General features: G+C 37.3%; 3 protein-coding genes across 4 annotated transcripts in view; 2 read left to right on the forward strand and 1 right to left on the reverse strand.

Moving 5' to 3' along the window:
- The first annotated feature begins 1,374 nt into the window (after positions 1–1,374).
- On the forward strand, positions 1,375–2,610 carry sqh (Myosin regulatory light chain sqh). The gene is made up of 4 exons (XM_065360900.1): positions 1,375–1,588; positions 1,716–1,909; positions 2,000–2,229; positions 2,321–2,610. Exons 2-4 carry the CDS (start codon positions 1,720–1,722, stop codon positions 2,423–2,425), a joined length of 525 nt encoding a protein of 174 aa, XP_065216972.1. The 5' UTR covers positions 1,375–1,588; positions 1,716–1,719; the 3' UTR covers positions 2,426–2,610.
- An 86-nt stretch (positions 2,611–2,696) lies between these two features.
- On the reverse strand, positions 2,697–9,830 carry Sf3a1 (splicing factor 3a subunit 1). Its single transcript, XM_065360898.1, has 14 exons — positions 9,558–9,830; positions 9,282–9,446; positions 8,964–9,138; positions 8,726–8,885; positions 8,513–8,666; positions 8,108–8,445; positions 7,854–8,028; positions 7,600–7,779; positions 7,389–7,513; positions 6,882–7,305; positions 6,634–6,737; positions 6,451–6,558; positions 2,971–3,150; positions 2,697–2,874 (listed from the first exon to the last, which is right to left on the reverse strand). Exons 1-14 carry the CDS (start codon positions 9,679–9,681, stop codon positions 2,773–2,775), a joined length of 2,514 nt encoding a protein of 837 aa, XP_065216970.1. The 5' UTR covers positions 9,682–9,830; the 3' UTR covers positions 2,697–2,772.
- Positions 9,831–10,032: 202 nt separating this feature from the next.
- The window catches only part of Not1 (CCR4-NOT transcription complex subunit 1), a 41,705-nt gene continuing 32,413 nt past the window's right edge, over positions 10,033–19,324 (forward strand). Inside the window, exons 1-11 of one of the 2 annotated variants that reach the window (XM_065360893.1) lie at positions 10,033–10,473; positions 10,576–10,788; positions 10,860–11,040; positions 11,114–11,212; positions 11,292–11,455; positions 11,529–11,807; positions 11,890–12,075; positions 12,182–12,550; positions 12,641–12,769; positions 12,858–13,016; positions 18,439–18,560. In XM_065360893.1, the coding sequence (XP_065216965.1) occupies positions 10,372–10,473; positions 10,576–10,788; positions 10,860–11,040; positions 11,114–11,212; positions 11,292–11,455; positions 11,529–11,807; positions 11,890–12,075; positions 12,182–12,550; positions 12,641–12,769; positions 12,858–13,016; positions 18,439–18,560 (2,003 nt within the window). In that variant the 5' untranslated portion in view covers positions 10,033–10,371. The remainder of the gene's footprint in view (positions 10,474–10,575; positions 10,789–10,859; positions 11,041–11,113; positions 11,213–11,291; positions 11,456–11,528; positions 11,808–11,889; positions 12,076–12,181; positions 12,551–12,640; positions 12,770–12,857; positions 13,017–18,438; positions 18,561–19,324) is intronic. The other variant, XM_065360894.1, reaches the window with a different exon arrangement.

The raw sequence follows: 19,324 nt of genomic DNA on the forward strand, positions 1-19,324 counted from the left end.
TATAAGACTATGATTTGCTCCAGAGAAACAAGATATAAAAATCAACAGAACTGAATTTAATTTTTTGCTTCTCGAAAATTTTGATCAGTCGTAGGACACTTTTTGCCACGTCCTGGACTGGTTTCCTGACTACCTACCTAGACCTACCTATTCGATTTCCTTCTTCACCTTCACTGGAAAAAGAACCAAAATAAATAAATGACAAAAAATTAAAACGAAGTAAATCCTGCTTTAAAAAATCATAATCGCATCAGACCTACCTATTTATACTTCATGTGAAATTCAATTGTAAAAAAAAAAATCACCATTACTAACGTTTCATTCGAGATATAATAATAATTCCTAACAAATTACGTAATTCAATTTATACGACCAACAAGTAAACTTGCCTATACACATAGAACTTATCAAGTCACTCGTTTCTTATGGGAGAATCGGCTAAACGATGAGAAAAAACCTATGTCGTCGGTATCTTTATAGTTATTTTTTCTTCATACCTACAAGTACCTACATTAAAACATTTAAACATTATCGAGACCATTATGCCGAAGAATCGACGTCGGGTCGGGAACTTATTGTCAAACAATAATCACCATCTATACTGACGACCTACATTTCATGTTATGTTAGTTACCATAAACAGCTATGTTATTTTTTATACCATATAAGTAAATGTTGTGTTATGAATGATGAAGGGAATTCATAACCAACACCAACAACTCGTCGATGGTGTGAAGTGAAATTACGTCTGAGTCTAAAAAAAAGAGAGAGAATATATTGATCAAATTGCTTGTATTAGTAGTTAGTACGTGTAAAAAAATCCAATAATTTTAAATTTAATTAATTAATGCAAAAATTAAATTAAATTAAAAATACAAACAATGCAATATGTTGGTATTGTAACAATTTCATTCAACTGCATTCAATTTCGAGGCTAATTGGCAATTAATTTATTGAAAATAGGTTCCTAAAACTTTAAAGTAATTGCATTCGAATCAATACACTCGTTAAATAATCAAATTACTAATTTATTTACATTTCGAGACTCGAGTTATAAATTATTTCAAAAAAATTACAAAAATTCTTCAAGGTTTGTAAAAGTTACCAAACTGGCAACACTGATTCCGCAAGTGAGAGATAAAGCTCTTCAATACAAGTATGGAAAAAGATTATGCTCTTAAGAAAGTCATAGCATTTTACGTATGTGTTACGTACTGCGCATGGCAGGTTGGTGTCGTCACGCGGTGGAGCAACCAATGACGTGCAACGTGTTACAATGTGAACAGATCGGTGCGTGCGCAGTACCTAAAACTTACGTAAAATCCTAAGACTTTCTTAAGAGCATAAATCTATTTCCATACTTGTATTAAAGAGCTTTAGTGAGAGAAATCTGTCAACGTTGAGCATACTTTGTGTTTGAAATCAACGTTACTTGTGTGATTAGTCACTAAAAAATTCTCTATTGATAATACGTGTGGTGTAATTTCGTGTTTTACTTCCTATTCTTCGCATTTTTTGCTCTCAAACGAGTATTTTCTTTTCGAAACATTCCACCACCCCCGGCTGAAACCGTGGATCATAACAAGAGGTAAGATTTCCATCTTGAAATTGCTCTAATCTATCTCAATCTTGGTTGTTAAATTCGTACTCTCGTTGAACAGGGTAGGGCCATGAAGTACTTGTATTAATCATTCTGGTGTTTTGTATTGTTTTAGCATTATGTCTAATCGTAAGGCTGCCGGACGCCGAGGCAACACAAAGAAGCGAGCCCAAAGGGCCACTTCTAATGTGTTCGCCATGTTCGATCAAGCCCAGATACAAGAGTTCAAAGAGGCTTTCAACATGATCGATCAAAATCGCGATGGATTCATCGATAAAGAAGATCTACACGATATGCTAGCTTCATTAGGTACCCTACTTTACTTACACTTCTCACTTTATATTTAAAATCGAATCTCTCAACACGATGATGAACACTAAAACCATCCTCGTTCTGCAGGTAAAAACCCAACCGACGATTATCTCGAAGGAATGATGAACGAAGCTCCGGGTCCGATAAATTTCACCATGTTTTTAACCCTGTTTGGTGAACGGTTACAAGGCACCGATCCTGAGGACGTGATTAAAAACGCTTTCGCTTGCTTCGATGAAGATAATACCGGATACATAAACGAAGAACGTTTACGAGAATTACTCATTTCGATGGGTGATCGATTCACCGACGAAGATGTACGTGTTTAATCGTAATCATGTGACTCATTGTTTGAATTGTACGATTGCTGCGAATTACTAATAATTTCCAATATTTTTATCTGTTCAGGTTGACGAAATGTTCAGAGAAGCTCCGATTAAAAATGGAATGTTCGATTACGTTGAATTCACTCGTATCTTGAAACACGGAGCGAAAGATAAAGATGAACAATAACCGTAGCAGAATTATTATTATCTCTTTTTACTACGCAGCAAAAATATGGTAATAAGGTTTTTTAATATTACCAGTATATTTATTTAATTCGTACTTATTTCGATTTTAATTTCATTTTTTTTTTAAATTGTCATTTTTACTGTTTTCTTTTTTAAATCATTAAATATATAATTCTTCTTAACAAATCGTATTCGTTTATCATTATTTTTTTCTTCGATTTACGTTGAGTAATATTTCATCATTTTATTCGGAGAAAAAATGACTACACAAGTTACCGATAAAATGAAATTTTATTAAAATATATACACAGATTCACAATACTATTATTATTCAGCTTATATATTGGATCATTTCTTCCTGCCACCTCTTTCTTTGAGCTGTAGTTGCAGCACCGTAGCCGGAGTGATATTATAATAAGCTAATGAATTGGCATCTTTCAAGAACAAACCCTGAAACATATTGAAGATTTTTTTTAGTAAGCAGTGTCGATGATAGTGAAATTCGAACCGGTTGTAATCTGATTCATTGTTGTTGTAGGTACTTACTTCCCAATTCAGCTTTTGTTTTCCGGTTGGCATACTAGTTAATTTATGAATTTCGGTTTTAATCACAGCGATCGAATCGGTGAGAGGCATACTCAGTTCTATGATTTGTCCATTCAGTTTCCATTCGGCCTTGTCTGGCATGCTGGGTAGAACAACTTTGAACTTGACAGGTCCCTGAGCCTGTGAAGAAGTAAAACGATAATTAGAATAGATCAGTTTTGATAAGATCGATCAATTTTGGTGATCGAAAATGAAAATGAAAAAGTAATTTTCTGAGAATAAAAACGTTGGGTGAATTTTTGCCAAAAAAATTATTAATTTAGAGCATAATTGACCATACAGTATGACACGAAAGTAGTGCTCGGTGGCTTTTATTTTTTCAAATGGAAAGAGCTAGCGAGATGAATGAAGCGGCGTTGAGTAGGAAAAAATAAGGGCTTTCAAAGGCGGCCTTGAAAAAAAATTTCAGGCCCATGCACAGGGTGTTCACAAATTGTAAAACCGGTTTGGTCAAAAAATTCAAACTGGTTTTTATAGGCGCAATGTATTCTACACACTAAGGCAACAATAACGTGATATGAATTTTTTGAAACCGGTTCATTAATTTGCAACTAGTTAACATGGATTTTGAAACCGGTCCATTAATTCGCAACCAGTTATCAAAAACTACCCAAAAATTGTAGATAGTGAAAAAAGTTGTAGTACATGAAAAATCACACAATTCTGTTGAATCACATTTTGAAACCGGTTCATTGGTTTGCATTTAGCAACCAGTTTTTTGACAATCACCTAAAAATTGGGGATAGAGAAAAATGTTTGAAACATAAGTTGTAAAGTGAGAAAAATTGAACCATTTTTTGCTAATCAGATGTTGAAACTGGTTCGTTAAATCGCAAAAAGCCATCAAAAGTTACCTGGTTGCAAGTTGATTAGCTATTTTCAACATCCAATCAGCAAAAAATGGTTCAAATTTTCACACTCTACAACTTTGTTGCAAATTTTTTTCTCTATCCCCAATTTTTAGGTGATTGTCAAAAACTGGTTGCTAAACGCAAACCAATGAACCGGTTTCAAAATGTGATTATACAGAAATGTGTTACTTTTCATACTCTACAACTTATGTTGCAGGCTTTTTTCCATATCCACAATTTTTGGGTATTTCTTGTTAACTGGTTGCGAATTGATGAACCGGTTTCAAAATCTGATCAGCGAAAATGGTTCAATTTTTCACGCCCTACAACTTTTGTATCGAGCTTTTTTCTCCATCTTCAATTTTTAGGTAATTTTTAATCACTGCTTGCAAATTAATGAACTGGTTTCAAAAGCCAATTAGCAAAAATGATTCAATTTTTCGCGCTCTACAACTTTTGTTTCAAGTTTTTTTAATTATCTTCAATTTTTAGGTGATTGTCAAAAACTGGTTGCTAAATGCGAACCTGCAGTGAACCGGTTTTAAAATGTGATTGAATAGAATTGTGTAATTTTTCATGCCCAACAACTTCTATTTCAAGCTTTTTTCTCCATCTACAATTTTTGGGGATTGTTTGTTAACTGGTTGCAAATTGATGAACCGGTTTTCAAAATCTGATCAGCAAAAGTGGTTCAATTTTTCACACTCCACAACTTTTGTTTCAGGCTTTTTTCAATATCCACAATTTTTGGGAAATTTTCAACAACTGGTTGCGAATTTGCGAACCGGTTTCAAAATCTAATCAGCAAAAATAGTTCAATTTTTAGATAATTGTCAAAAACTGGTTGCTGAATGCGAACCAATGAACTGGTTTCAAAATGTGATTGAACAGAATTTTTGTAATTTTTGGCACGCTACAACTTTTGTTTCAAGATTTTTTCTCTATCTACAATTTTTGGGTATTTTTTGTCAACTGGTTGCAAATAAATGAACCGTTTTCAAAATCCAATCAGCAAAAATAGTTCAATTTTTCACACTCTATGACATTTGTTTCAAGCTTTTTTCAATATCCACAATTTTTGTGAAATTTTCAACAACTGGTTGCGAATTTGCGAACCGGTTTCAAAATCCAATCAACAAAAATAGTTCAATTTTTGGCACTCCACAACTTCTGCTCCAGGTTTCTTTCTCTATCTCCAATTTTTAGGTGATTGTCAAAAACTGGTTGCTGAATGCGAACCAATGAACCGGTTTCAAAATCCAATCAACAAAAATAGTTCAATTTTTGGCACTCCACAACTTCTGCTCCAGGTTTCTTTCTCTATCTCCAATTTTTAGGTGATTGTCAAAAACTGGTTGCTGAATGCGAACCAATGAACTGGTTTCAAAATGTGATTGAACAGAATTTTGTAATTTTTGACACAATACATCTTTTGTTTCAAGCTTTTTTCTCTATCTACAATTTTTGGATATTTTTTTTTCAACTGGTTGCAAATTAATGAACCAGTTCCAAAATCTGATCAGCGAAAATGGTCCAATTTTTCACACCCTATAACTTTTGTATGAATTTTTTTTTCTATATGTCCAATTTTTTGTGTTGTTGAAAACATGGTTGTTGAATGCAAACCAATGAACCGGTTTCAAAATGTGATTGCTCAGGATTAGGTAATTTTTCCCGGCCTACAACTTTTGTATCAACCTTTTTTCAATATCCACAATTTTTGGGAAATTTTCGGTAACTGGCTGCACGTTAGTGAACCAGTTTCGAAATCCAATCAGCAAAAATAGCTCAATTTTTGGCACTCTATAACTTCTGTTCCAAGTTTCTTTTTCTATTTTCAATTTTTATATGATCGTCAAAAACTAGTTGCTGAATGCGAACCAATGAACTGGTTTCAAAATGTGGTTGAACAGAATTTTGTAATTTTTGACACTTCATGTACAACTTTTGTTTCAAGCTTTTTTCTCTATCTTTAATTTTGAGGTGATTTTTGTCAACAGGTTGCAAATTATGAACTGGTTTCAAAATCCAATCAGCAAAAATAGTTCAATTTTTGGCACTCCACAACTTCTGCTCCAGGTTTCTTTCTCTATCTCCAACTTGTAGGTGATTGTCACAAACTGGTTGCTAAATGCGAACCAATGAACCGGTTTTAAAATGTGATTAGACAGATTTGGGTATTTTTTGTTAACTGGTTGCAAATTGATGAACCGGTTTCAAAAAATTCATATCACGTTTTTGCGCCTTAGTGTGTAGAATGCTTTGCGGCAATAAAAACCAGTTTGTATTTTCTGACCAAACCGGTTTTTCAATTTTTGAACACCCTGTGCATGGGCCTGAAATTTTCAAGGTCGCTTTTGAAAGCTCGTATTTTTCCATACCTACTTAACGCCGCTTCATTCATCTCCTTAGCTCTTTCCACTTTGAAATAATAGCCACCGAGCACTACTTTTGTGTCATACTGTATAAGATATTAGTAAATCAAAAATGAAAGATTCATGATCGAAAGATGAAGAAGTACTGATAATTTTAGGATAACAAGTTCAATCGCTGGAGGTATAAAATTTACCAGAAACTTTTCCAAAAAGACACGTTCTGGTTCAAGTGATTCTTCGGTTCTAGGTTTCTTCACCAAAGGTTCCTCTTCAGGCTTATCTAACGGATGTTTCATACCAGGCTGTAAAAAAAATAACATTTTTTAAGTCTCAAAATACACTTTTAAAAACATAATCTGCAGTGAAATAGGTCAAACCTGAATAGGAGGCGCTCCCATTGGCGGTTGAGGAGTAATATAAGCTTGAGGGACAGGATTTCCTCCAGGTGCCATCATTTGAAAACCTTGTTGATGTTGAGGTACTAGAATAAATAAAAACACAATTATCATACAATTCATTCGTTCCATTACTGATTTAACGTGTCTCGAATACCCTCCTCTCAAAGTTAGGCACTCATATAACACAAGTAAGAACTTCCAACACACTTCGGAAAATGTTCACATACCATATTCTCCCATCAGCGGTGGTCTAGCCTGCATCTGCGGTACACCACCGGGTATAAGCATAACAGGAGCTGCAGGAGTAGGTAAAATACCAGGCGGAGGAGGCGGAGGTAGAGGTCTATTTTGCGGAGGCATCGGCGGCGCAGCCGTAATATTCTGAGGTTTCGGCATAGGTGGCGGTGCAACTGCATTTGGTAATGTACCGATGAGAGGAGTTTTGGAAACATGAGGAGCAGCAATGACTACAGGTCCTTTGGATATGAACGCCTCGCTGACTACCGGTTTCGGACCAATTTTTTCCTTTTCTTCGTCCGGTAGTAGACCTTTTACTTTATGGATCTGGTGGATTTGGTCTTCGATCGTAATGTTGGCTCGAGCAGCTCGGGTGGCTGCTTCTACGCTCGATGTGTGACCATCCCATGTGATCTGAAAACGAACAACGTGGTTGAAAAAATTGAAATATTCGAAGTGGTAAAAAAAAAACAGGTCAGGGAGGATTTTCAACGTACTTTGTCATCTTTACGAACATCTTCTTCGCCAATTTTTTTACCAATCGCTGTTTCTTCGTCGCCGACACCGAAAATATCGGTACGTCTTTCGGCCAGTTGTTTCAAACTAGCTTCGATAGCGGTACCTGGAATCCAACGTTTAAAAAATGTATAAAAATGATTCGAAACAAAGACTCCGGTAACGTGATTATATAATTTGCAAATAAATTACCCGGAGCGAACACAGATTCTTGATTAATCTTTTCTTGAATATGTTTATCTCGCTGTTCAACCCATCTCGGATCCAATAAACCAATACGCATATGCTCTTGTACTTTACTGGCCGGAATTTTGGTACCAGTAAGGGGAGAAATGAGTTCATCCGCTGTCTGTTTTTGGATTTGTTTCGTAGCTGTAAAATACATCAAAGATATTATTATTCCTGCATAAAAAATGATTCGAAAAAAGGAATTAATTTCCAGGTACCTTGTTTAGGATCGTATCCCTTTTTAACGATAACTTTATCAGGAGCAGGTGGAAGAGGAGGAAGATGCGGAGCAGGAACACCGAATTGTTTCTTATCAATGGGTAAAGGTGGCATTCTAATTTCATTTTCTTCTCCTTCACTGTCACTGGAAGATTCTTCTTCCATATCTTCGACCTAAGGCAACGAAATTATATAATAAAAAAATGCAATTCCTCAATTACCATAATCTTTTCATACGAAATCAACACAATACCTGCGTATTATCTTTGCCCTCCCTGGATTTCGTCTCCTCCAATCTCCTCTGCAAGCTTTCAGCTTCATCTTCACTCTCATCGCCACTCGATTCCATATCGATTCTTTGCCGACCCGATCTATCCATCATTTCATCATCGCTTCCAATCTGCATCTCGTTATCATCGTTGCCATCGTCATCGTCTCCATTTCTTTTCGACGTTTGTCTATCCTGCATTAGGACTCGGGCACCTACTTCTTCAGGTGTGGTGGGAGGAGGGAAATTACCAATTTCACTCATCTGGTAATCGACTGTTTCGACGACGACGAAATCGTGCCAATCGATTTGAGCATAAGCGACTGGAAAAAATACAGAGAGAATTAAATACGTGAAATAATCGACCGGAAAAAAGTTGCGAGAATTTACTTCTTTCTTTCTCGATGATCATTTCTTCTTTTCGTTTTTGAGCTTCTTGATGACGTTGCCAGTCCGCTCTGTATTTCACTTGGTCTAAGACTACTTGAGGATGAGTGCTTTCTTCGCGTAATTTATTCGTTAGATCTTTAGGAGGAATTAAAACCTACAAAAATACCACAATTTAGAATGAAATCGAGTTCGAGAAATTTATCAAAATTTCACCTTAGTGTATTGTTCCAGCAACTTGGTGAAATATTGAAATAAACTATGCTGAGGTCTTAAAAAATCGAACTGATAATTTCGCTGTTCTTTATTCATCAACGTTGTTAGAAAATTACGACCGTTTCGAGCCACGAATTGAGCTGTCAATTTAACAATATCTCTGTAAAACAAGAAAACAAAATGACGAAACATTTCTACGAAATAAAATAATATGAAAAATGTCGATCAAAAACATTACAAATCGAGAGCTGAAATGCTAGGAGGATCGCAAATGAACTCAAATTCAGGAGGAGGATCTTTCGGTACGAATGGTTGTTCTATTATTTGAACTTTGGATAGAAGTTCTTGTTGTTTGGCGTGAGTTGCCGATGTTACACTTTTCTGACCGTCGGTGCCACTTTGACCATCTTGACCTGTGAAATCCACACAACAAAAGTTTTAAAATACCATAATGCAGTAATGATCCGGCTGGAATCTCGTTCCAAGGCTTGAATCATCGTGAAAACTTCAGCCAAACGTTAAAAACCAAACGATGATATTTCAATGCTCAACTTACCTCTACCTTCCTTGAACTCCTTGACTTTATGCAGATAGTACGCGTGATAAGGGTCTCCGGTGTTGAGAAAGCTGAACTTGGGATTACCTTGCTCATTTTTCTTAATCTTAGACTCAAATTCGGGTCCATTTCTAGAAACGAAATTAGCAGTTTTGTCAACGATATCTATTCAAATATTAAGGATTATAGCGACAGTTGAAACACATCGAAATTGCTTCCATTCTTTACGTATTAGCTGAAATATTAGAAAATATATTGAACGTTAGCAAAGGATACTTCTGTATTCGGGAGGCGGATAGATGATTCCGATGACTGGAAGCGTTGCCGGAGCTGATTCCTTAGGAGGTTCTGGGTTTTCCGGCGCCGGAGCCACAGGTACAGGGACGTCGACCGATGGCATTCTGCACTATTCGGATCACGTCAATGGCACAGGAACGAGAGGAAATCCTCAAATATACATTTCGGGGCGTTGAAAACTCGAAAATCTTTCGATTTATTCGAGTACTCGTTCAAAATAATCACCACCTTTCGAAATTTCGAAAAAGTTTTGAAAACAAAAGTCAAAAAAAAGTAACCACGGATACAAAATGAAACCTGGATGGATGAAAAAACCAAACTGGATGATACAAAATTTAGTACATTTCTGCAGTGCTGCTGCGCGTGAGCAAAAATGAAACTAACTAAATCGAGCGATGGGGAAAAAACAACCGGGCCAATCGATGCGTTCTACGGTGTCAATGCCTACTTCATTGTTCGTTTTTCTGAAAATCGCAATGTCGGTGTGTTTCGTATTTTTCTTTCGGTTGTTCTTTTTCAATGTGAATTAACGGGTGTTTAATTATTATGTAGAGTGTTTTTCAATTCGCGGTGATCGTACAAGTGACTATTAAAACAATCGAAATGTTTGTTCTTTGTAAATAGTAACGTATAAGTTTCGAAAGTTCCATACATCAATCCCGATGTTGAACGCAAATAATTTCGAATATTGTTATTACATCACAAATAGAAACGTTTTGAGCGGAAGTATCTGTTGGATTTTTAAGAAAGCTTCAAAAGATTTTGAAGCTTTCGAAGCCGCATTCATGGAACTATGAACCTAGATTCATTGTCAATTGCTTTATCACAAATAAGTTACCTTGTTGCAACTTTGTCAAAGCGTAATTATAACACTTGTGTTCAAGAACTCTCTGAAGTAAGTTGCTGCTCTCGCACTCACGAACTCGTGTTAGAGATACCACCTTCGGACGTAGTATTACTATCTACTCATCAACTGTATCTTTTTTCTGTTTCGCAGATAATATCATGTCACGGCTTAGAAGCTGATCGTCATCTATTGCGTTGTTTATTTTCGGAAATCGATTTTAACTCTGATGCCATCAGAACGCCTAATAGTAAAGATTTTCAACAGATTCAGTTACTAACGCAAGAGTGTTCGGTTCTATTGGGTAAGCCGGCGCTGGTCTCAGTGCTAGGTTTTGCTATCGATAGAGCACTGCAACAGGAAAATGTAAATTCAATCATCCTTTACGTATTCTACGTTGTAATTGCGTACTATTTACCGTGTATTTTGATTCGTAGTTTGTAAAGAATCCGAGTCAGTTGTTAACTGTGTTCAGTAAGATCGTCAAACTCACACCAGTTCAAGAGGTAGTGTTCGGTTTAGCCTTGCTACATTCTTCGAACCAAGAAATAGCTGATTCTGCTTTACAATTTGTCAAGCAAAAATTACCGTTATTAATTAACAGTTACATTGGCGAAGGTTTGTAAACTATATCTTGTATGTTGTTCACTCGTGAGATCAATATAACTGAAATGTACGGTTAATGTTTCAGATAAATCCAGCAAACTACAAGAAGGTGGATTGCACGACGCTACTCCTCAAGTTCTTCACTTCATTTTAACTTATTTATTCAGTGCCAAAGATTTATTCGGTAAGTTTGAACCTTGGAATAGTACGACATTGCCAATATTACGTCACAACGTATAACGCAATCATTCACATTTTCACAGGTCTGAATTCAGAATCGAAGGATCTTTTCCTGAGTAGCTTACGTCGTGATTTTCCACGCGAACTCGTACCCGTTGTGTTATCTCCGCTGATATATCCTAGCTTGGATTTCGATCTGGAAATAGACAAAATGACTCAAGAATCTACAGCCATGTCTAATAACATGGTACGTGCTTCTCGACTGTTCCTCGAGCATCGTTGCTTCGCTGAATATTAATTCCTTTCGATTGTTTTAATAGATTGACGACTCCATATCCAACCTTATTATGGAGATGGGCTACAACTTTTGCAACACGTTGGAGGAAGGTCGTCAGAACATGAATAGCTTACATCTTAGAGACTTGAGCCCTACGGTAGTGGCACGTATAATCGTTATGATGGTTAGAACTCACAGTGGACTCGATGATTTAGCTCTATGGACTTCCGGAGGTACTAAACGAGATTCGGAATCATCGAGTGAAAATCAACCGCCTACTACGTGGAATCTCGACGTGTTTACGCAGCTTTTGCAAGAATTCGTTAGTATATTTTTCTCGACCACATATTTCACTTACGATTGACTTTTTCTGCGTATTAATCGTGTAATTATTTTGCTCACAGAGTCCGAATTTATCGTGGATGGACGTAACACGCGAAATAGATTGTAACGAATTACACGTGAAAGACAGATTAGGTCTTGGTTTGTTGATTACTACGCTTAAATTGGGATTACAAACGCAAGGATGCCCGCCAGACAGATTCCCAGTCGATGTATTCTACAGGCATTGGAAACATCCCGAATCGCAAGTACGTATCGTAGCCTAAACGATTACTTAATCGACATGTTTAGATTTTCGAGCACCTCGAACGAAACTAACGGAATATTTTTAATACATTTTTTGCATCGTTACAGTTCACGTTGATAAATCAAATACTGAAAAACTCGGATATATTTTGTTTCGCCGATTACAATTTCCATCCGGTCGATACGAATATGTTGAAAACACCGCCGGAAAACGATAACAAAGATGTCGCATCGTGGCGTTCTCTCGATTTGATTGATTTACTGATGCATCTAGCCGATCGCGGTCTAGTCAGCCAAGTCCAAGAATTACTCAAATTCCCCATACAACACTGTCCGGATATTTTGATCGTAGCTTTGCTTCAGATCAATCAACCGATGACGTTATTCAGGCAAGAATTACTATCCAGTCTAATACCTATATTTTTAGCCAACCATGCCAATTCCACCGTTATCCTGCATCAAGTCTGGCATACTCAAGTAAGTATTCAATCTATCTATGTACTTGTGTCCTCTGAATCATCTTCAACGGCCACGTCTTTCTACTGTGTACTTTTTTCTTCTCCGCAGAACATAACCATTAAACAGCTTTTAATCCAGTGCATGGCTGACTGGTACCTGAGAGGAGAAAATGACCAGTCGAGATTATCCAGGATACTAGACATTGCTCACGATCTTAAGGTATCGACTCAGTCGACTGTTAGTGTTCTCGTTTTTGTTGTGTTCGTCTACCAAATCTCTCTCCACCAAAGATCATCTCGTAAACTAACGCTAATAATCGTTTCAGGCGTTATCATCTTTACTCAACTCGCAATCGTTACAATTCGCCATCGATTTAGCCTGTTTAGCCTCCAGACGAGAATACCTAAAACTAGAAAAATGGCTTTCGGATAAAATACGAGATCAAGGCGAAATGTTTGTTTCAGCTCTTATCAAATTTCTGCAGGTAAATTTCGAGTGTTTACTTTATGAAATCGCACCCACCCCCTCCCTGTCACCAAAAAACCCACATTCGTCGTAGCTTCGACAGCAGCGGCGGTCGTATTTTTCATTTTCGATTCGACGACAACGACAACGACGACGCAGTAATCGATAAAATATTGTGCGAATACGAACGTCTATTTTGAAGATTTTTAGTTGGTATCGATGAGTCATCTTATCGAATAGGTGAACGTAAAGTAGTCGTCGTGTGTGGTGCAGTTTTTCGAGTGAGTAATGCTGTATGGTATGTTGGCGTTTTTTTCTTTTCTTTGTTGAAAATAGGCGAGCTTGTTTCTCAGGTTTTATTGTGCCTTTTTTTTCGAGTTTATTCTTGAAAAATTTATCGAAAGGAATGACGATTTTTCTCTGAGAGCGAGACTAAGGGCTGGTATTACGACACTCCGTCAAAGCTCCGTCAACATTTGACGGACCGTTGAACAATAGTTAACCGGTGCTTCGACCTCGGTTAACGCTCTGTCAACGTTTGACGGAGAGTCGTAATACCAGCACTGATAGATTGTTGTGTCTTCCCCTCCTCTCGTTTCCCTTCTAGCTTGAAACTTGGATTAAGAATGAAATTGAAACTAATTTAGGGTCGGAGGGGAGGAGAGAGAGGATGATGGCGATGTAGTTCTCTTTGCAAGTTGAAATGGGAAAAAATGACGAATTGAGCAAATAGAAAATAATGAGTCATGTTTCACCGAATGAAGACTGTCATCGAGACCTTCGGTTTTGGAATGAAAAATGAATGCGTTTTTTTTTTTTTCGAAAACGATCTTTTTTTCAAGAGGCTCCAGTTTTCTTTCTCATGACTGAGAATTTGAATGATGAAAATTTCGTTATCGAAAAAAAAATAAATTTTAGCTGGAACCGCGTTTATCTTGTCTTTTGGGAGAGGATGAGAGGGGAAGGGGGTTCTAAAGGTTTCATATTTTGGTTTCTCAGCCATAACTTTTCAAGTTCTGCAAGTATGGAAAAAAAAACAGTTCGAACAGGCGTTATAGAACATCAAAAGAGAATCGTGTTTCAGCCTGAAATTTCCAAGTCGTCTAGGGCGGAGGGGGGGGGGGGGGTTATTATTGTACCTTTTTGAAAAGAAGTCGTTGGAAAATTACTCATGATTTCGAGAACTGAACATTAATTGACCGTTGTTGTACCAACCTTAATTTGTATAAAATCGAAATATGGCGTAGAATAAAGAAAATAGAATAGGCCACTTATTCCAAAAAAGGTTGGGGGGGGGGTAATTTTTAGCAGCTTTGAAAATGATGAATAACGCAGTGTCATAAGTACTATCGTTAGTTAGGTTTTCAGACATGCTGAGTCCGAATCTCGACTCAGTTTTTTGATCTGATTCATCCGACCCCTTCATTGGGGGCCTTAATTTGGTCTGAAGAGCGAAGATGAAAAAAATAATAATGGCGTGTTACATATCGTTTGTTAGGTTTTTAGGAGTGCTGAGTTCGAAAATTTATTTAGTTTTTTCATTTGACCCTTCCAATCCCCACCTCTGCAGGTACACCAATTTAGCCTTGAAGGTGGAATAAAATTGTGTCATGTGACATATCGTTTGTTTAGGTCTCTGGAGCGCTGAGTCCGAAAATGTAATCAATTTTTTGATTTGGCCCCTCCAGCACCTATCACAAGCACCCCGGTGTGGATCTAAAGATGAAAGAAATGATATCGTGACATCTCGTTTGAGTCCGAATACTTGCTTATTTTTTTGACCTGAACCTGCCAAATACTATCTCTGGCACCTCAATTTGGCCCTTCTGAAGATGAAAAAAATGACGTCATGTGACATATCGTTTGTTTGGGGTTTTGAGGCGATGAATTCGAATATCTACTCAATTTTTTGGTTAGACCCCTCCTCTAGCCCCTTCCACTGTCACCTCAATGTAATCCTGAAGATTAAGAAAAGATTATGTCGTGTCACATATCGTTTGTTTGGGTTCCTGTCGTGTTGAATTCGAATATCTGCTCAATTTTTTCATCGAACCCCTCCTTTGGCCCCTACCATAGGCATCCCATTGTAGGCTCGAAAATGGAAAAAATAATGATGTCGTGTAACATATCGTTTGTTTGAGTTTTTGGGACCCCGAGTTCAAATATCTACTCGTTTTTTAGATTTGACCTCTCCAACTCCTATCACAACTCACAAGCACCCCAAATTTAGTTGAAAGATGAAAAAATTGATAACGATGTGTTAAATGTTGTTTGTTAGATTTTTAGAAGCGCTGAGTTCGAATATCTACTTAGTTTTTTAATCTGACCCTTCCAACCTCCACAATAGGCAGCCCAATTGGGCCCTAAAAATTAAAAAAAAGTATGATGTGGTGTGACATATCGTTTGTTTGGGTTTGTTTGGTGCTGAGTCCGAATATCCACTTGGTTTTTTGATTTGATCCCGCCTATCTCTAAAATATACCCCCCCCCCCCCGTTTGACCCTGTGGTAGATACAAAAAATTAGATGTCGTGTAACATAGTGTTTGTTTGGGGTTTTGAGGTGATGAGTCCGAATATCTGCTTTGTTTTTTGATCTGATCCCGCCTACCTCTACAATTGACCTCGCCCCCCCCTCCGTTTGACCCTGAAGTTGATAAAAAAATACAATGTCGTGTGACATATTGTTTGTTTGAGTTTTTGGGGTGCTGAGTCCGAATATCCACTTTGTTTTTTGATTTGATCCCGCCTATCTCTAAAATATACCACCACCACCCCCCCCCCCCTGTTAGACCCCGAAGTTGATAAAAAAAATACGATGTCGTGTGACATATTGTTTGTTTGAGGTTTTGAGGTGCTGAGTCCGAATATCTGCTTCGTTTTTGATCTGATCCCGCCTACCTCTACAATTGACACCCCCCCCCCCCCATTTGACCCTGAAGATGATGAAAAAATACGATGTCGTGTGACATATCGTTTATTTAGAGTTTTGAGGTGCTGAGTCCGAATATCTACTTGGTTTTTCAATCTGATCCCGCCTACCTCTACAATAGACCCCTCCCCCTCCGTTTGACCCTGAAGTTGATAAAAAAAATACAATGTCGTGTGACATATTGTTTGTTTGCGTTTTTGGGGTGCTGAGTCCGAATGTATACTTAGTTTTTATATCTGATCGCGCCAATCTCTAAAATACACCTCCCACCCCACCCCACCCCACCCCCCGGGTTTGACCCTGAAAAATACGATGTCGTGTGACATATCGATTGTTTGAAGGTTTGAGGTGCTGAGTCGGAATATCTGCTTATTTTTCCGATTTGGCCATTTCAACGCCTACTACTTAGAAGGGCCCCAATTTGGTTTCATGACGAAAAAAATGTCAATACCGTGTGGTATATCGTTTGCTAGTGTTTTTGGGACGTTAAGTTCGAATATGAATTTAGTTTTTTCATCTGAGTCTTTTAGTTCGTACCACTGATGTGATGCATCAATTTGGTACTGAAGGTGAAAAAAAAATATGATGTGTGACCTATCGTTTGTTTGGGTTTTTGGGGTTCTGAGTTCGAATATCTGCTTAGTTTCCGAATCTGACCCTTCCAACTCTTACCATGAGCCATGGGTAACTAATTAATGTGATCTGAGGGTGGTGAAAATGATGACGTTGTCGTTCCTTTTATTTTCGTTCAAATCGAAGAGCCATATACAGTATTTTCCCTCCCAGCATTTATCGGAAGTGGAAGACCGAAAGACGTGGCGTTTCTCTTTGAAATCTCGTATCTCATGAGATAAGTGATGATGTCTGATGAAGTTGATTTGATTACGCGGTTGTGTAAAATCTCTGCAACTTATTCTGTTCGGTTTCAAAAGTATGTATCACGTTCAAAGTTCTTCCTTCGTGTGAAAGTGAAAACCATGAGAGTTGAGTTGAAAAAAAATATAAATTCAAAATTGGGAAGCCTCAATTTTTGGGCAATACACGAGAATTTATCATTATCTCATATTTTCTGACGATCCTCTAAATTTTGAATCTCTTCGACAAATTTTTTTCTCACATCTCACGATCTGTCTTCTTTTGCTCTCTGCATTTGTCACTCTCCTTTTGAGTATAAAATGCTCCCAATTTTGTCGGAAATACACTACGGTTTTGTCTATTGTTGCTCTTTAATCGTTAAATTAATAATTTCATGTGATAAAAATAGCAATACCGTCGATTACCGAGTAATCACATTCGGGTCTTTTATACTTCTTCCCTTCCTCGCCTGTCACCGTCACCACTTCGATAACCATTTCCGGAGACAGGTCGTCATCGATGTGGTTTCGATTCGAACCTCGAACCGCGTTCACAAACGTTGCATATGTCTGCCTGTCTGACTAACTGACCAACTAACCGATTATCGTACGTATTCAGCTGCTTGAAAATATCATCAAACGTTGATAAGGAGCCAACTGAATAATTTCGGAGAATAAATCGACTCGATGTGAAAAATTTCGTGGAATTGGTCGGATCTTTCACTGATGGAAAGGTTTCGAAAAAAAAAAGACGAGATACTGGAATTTGATTGTCTCTGTGTCTGGCGATGCTTTTCATGCGCACGTTGCGATAAAAAAGCTTTCGTGGCACTTTTCAGTTTCACGGTCCAATCGAATGGTTCTGTTTAATAAAAATGATGACTCGTGAGCACTGAGCAGAGAAACAGCGCATACCGATCCGACAGTCTGATGGTGGTGGTGTTCTGTTCTCGGCTCAACTTGCGAATTGCTGCTGCTGCTGCTGGTGTTAGACTGACTGCAAAATGCAAGATCGTATAAATAATATTTCGAATAATCGTCGACTACATGCAACATTTTTCTTCTATAGACAAACGATGCGATATGACTATGTTGCGTGTGTGTGAGCGAGAGAGATAGAGTGAGGGTGAGAGAGACGGAGACGAGAGTAGGGGAGCGTTATTATCGTGATTATTTTCCGTACTCCTCGTATTGTGCATACAGTACATTGTACTTGGTTGACTTTGGAGTCGTCGATGTCGAACTCGTAATCGTTAATCGTGCTCGAACATGCCTAATCTACTACTTGCAACTAATTGATCTCGCGATTATTGTCAAACGATTCGACGTTTGGTAGTGTCTCGGACGAGGTGTGTTAATTCACTACCTACCTACCTACCTACCTACCTGAAACTTGTGTGATTTTTAACGTTACTTGTGCTAGTGTGCTCTAGCCATTTTTGAATATTTCGGAAAATTTCGGATAACTAGCTTTCGGTTTCGCGAAATTTATATGTATTATGAAATATTGTCGTTGTCGTAGATTCGTTATTTGATTCTAACCCTCTCTGATTTTGACTCTTTGTCTTAGATGATGAAATATTGAACTTACGTGTATCGAAGTGTATTTTTTCGATAACCATAATATCGTGTGTGTGTTTTTTTGTGTTTTCTGCAGCGACGTTGCAGTCAATTGGTCAGCGGTGGAACATTTGGTAAAGATGAATCGCATCCGAAATCCGTTCAGTTACCACAAGAGACGATTGCGACTATGCTAACTTGTTTGCAATCTTGCGTAGGGTAAGTGAATCGATCCAGTGTACGGAATATTTTTGTATGGATTGGGGAAAGGGTGATTTTTGACGTGGATGAGATTATAATAATGTATGTATGTATGTATCTTTCGAGATCAAGAATGTTTTCAAAAAAAATAAAGTCGTAAAATTGTAGGTTATTTTTGTGTTTTGGGTTCATTTTTCAAAAAGGGTGAGAAAAACTCAAAAAATCCTGATTATTGAACGAAATTCCTAGAAAAATCTTTTTTTTTTTTGCTAAAATTGCTTAAAAAATGTGTTATTTGGCCAATGTGGCGAAAAAGGCTCACTTTTTGCAAAACACGCTCAAAGTTCTGCATTTTTGTCAGAATTGCTTCTTGATTTTTTGACAACTTGTAGAAAAATTTGTTTCATTTGTCGATATTGCACTTTTTTTTGGTTAGAATTGCAACAGAAAATCCTGCTTTTTTGTCAAACTGTTAGAAAAGGCTGATTTTTTGCCATAGTTAGAAATTTTTCCAAATTTGCCTGAAATTTCTACCTTTTTTTGTCAAAATGCCCGAAGATTTACTGTTTTGATGGAATGCGCCAAAAAAGCCCTGCATTTTTTTTCAAACTTGCTAAAAAAATTCTGATTTTTATGCCAAACTATGCTAAAATTTATGTTTTTTGTTGGCCAAACTTGCAAAAAAGTCTGATTTTTGTCAAATTTTCGAAAAAAAAAATCATGTAGATATTTTTACAAAACTTGAAACCTGTTTTTTTTTGGGGTTGGGGGGGGATTACTAA

The sequence above is a fragment of the Planococcus citri genome, chromosome 4, assembly GCF_950023065.1.
Source record: "Planococcus citri chromosome 4, ihPlaCitr1.1, whole genome shotgun sequence".
NCBI classification, from domain to species: domain Eukaryota; kingdom Metazoa; phylum Arthropoda; class Insecta; order Hemiptera; family Pseudococcidae; genus Planococcus; species Planococcus citri.

Bases quoted from the DNA above. Each gene is read 5' to 3' on its own strand.
- sqh (XM_065360900.1), top strand. From the start codon at position 1,720: ATGTCTAATCGTAAGGCTGCCGGACGCCGAGGCAACACAAAGAAGCGA. The intron at 1,910-1,999 runs GTACCCTACTTT...CTCGTTCTGCAG, and splicing joins CGATATGCTAGCTTCATTAG to GTAAAAACCCAACCGACGAT. The intron at 2,230-2,320 runs GTACGTGTTTAA...TTATCTGTTCAG, and splicing joins ATCGATTCACCGACGAAGAT to GTTGACGAAATGTTCAGAGA.
- Sf3a1 (XM_065360898.1), bottom strand. From the start codon at position 9,681: ATGCCATCGGTCGACGTCCCTGTACCTGTGGCTCCGGCGCCGGAAAAC. The intron at 9,139-9,281 runs GTAAGTTGAGCA...TGGATTTCACAG, and splicing joins GGAGTTCAAGGAAGGTAGAG to GTCAAGATGGTCAAAGTGGC. The intron at 3,151-6,450 runs GTAAATTTTATA...ACTTCTTCACAG, and splicing joins TCTTTTTGGAAAAGTTTCTG to GCTCAGGGACCTGTCAAGTT.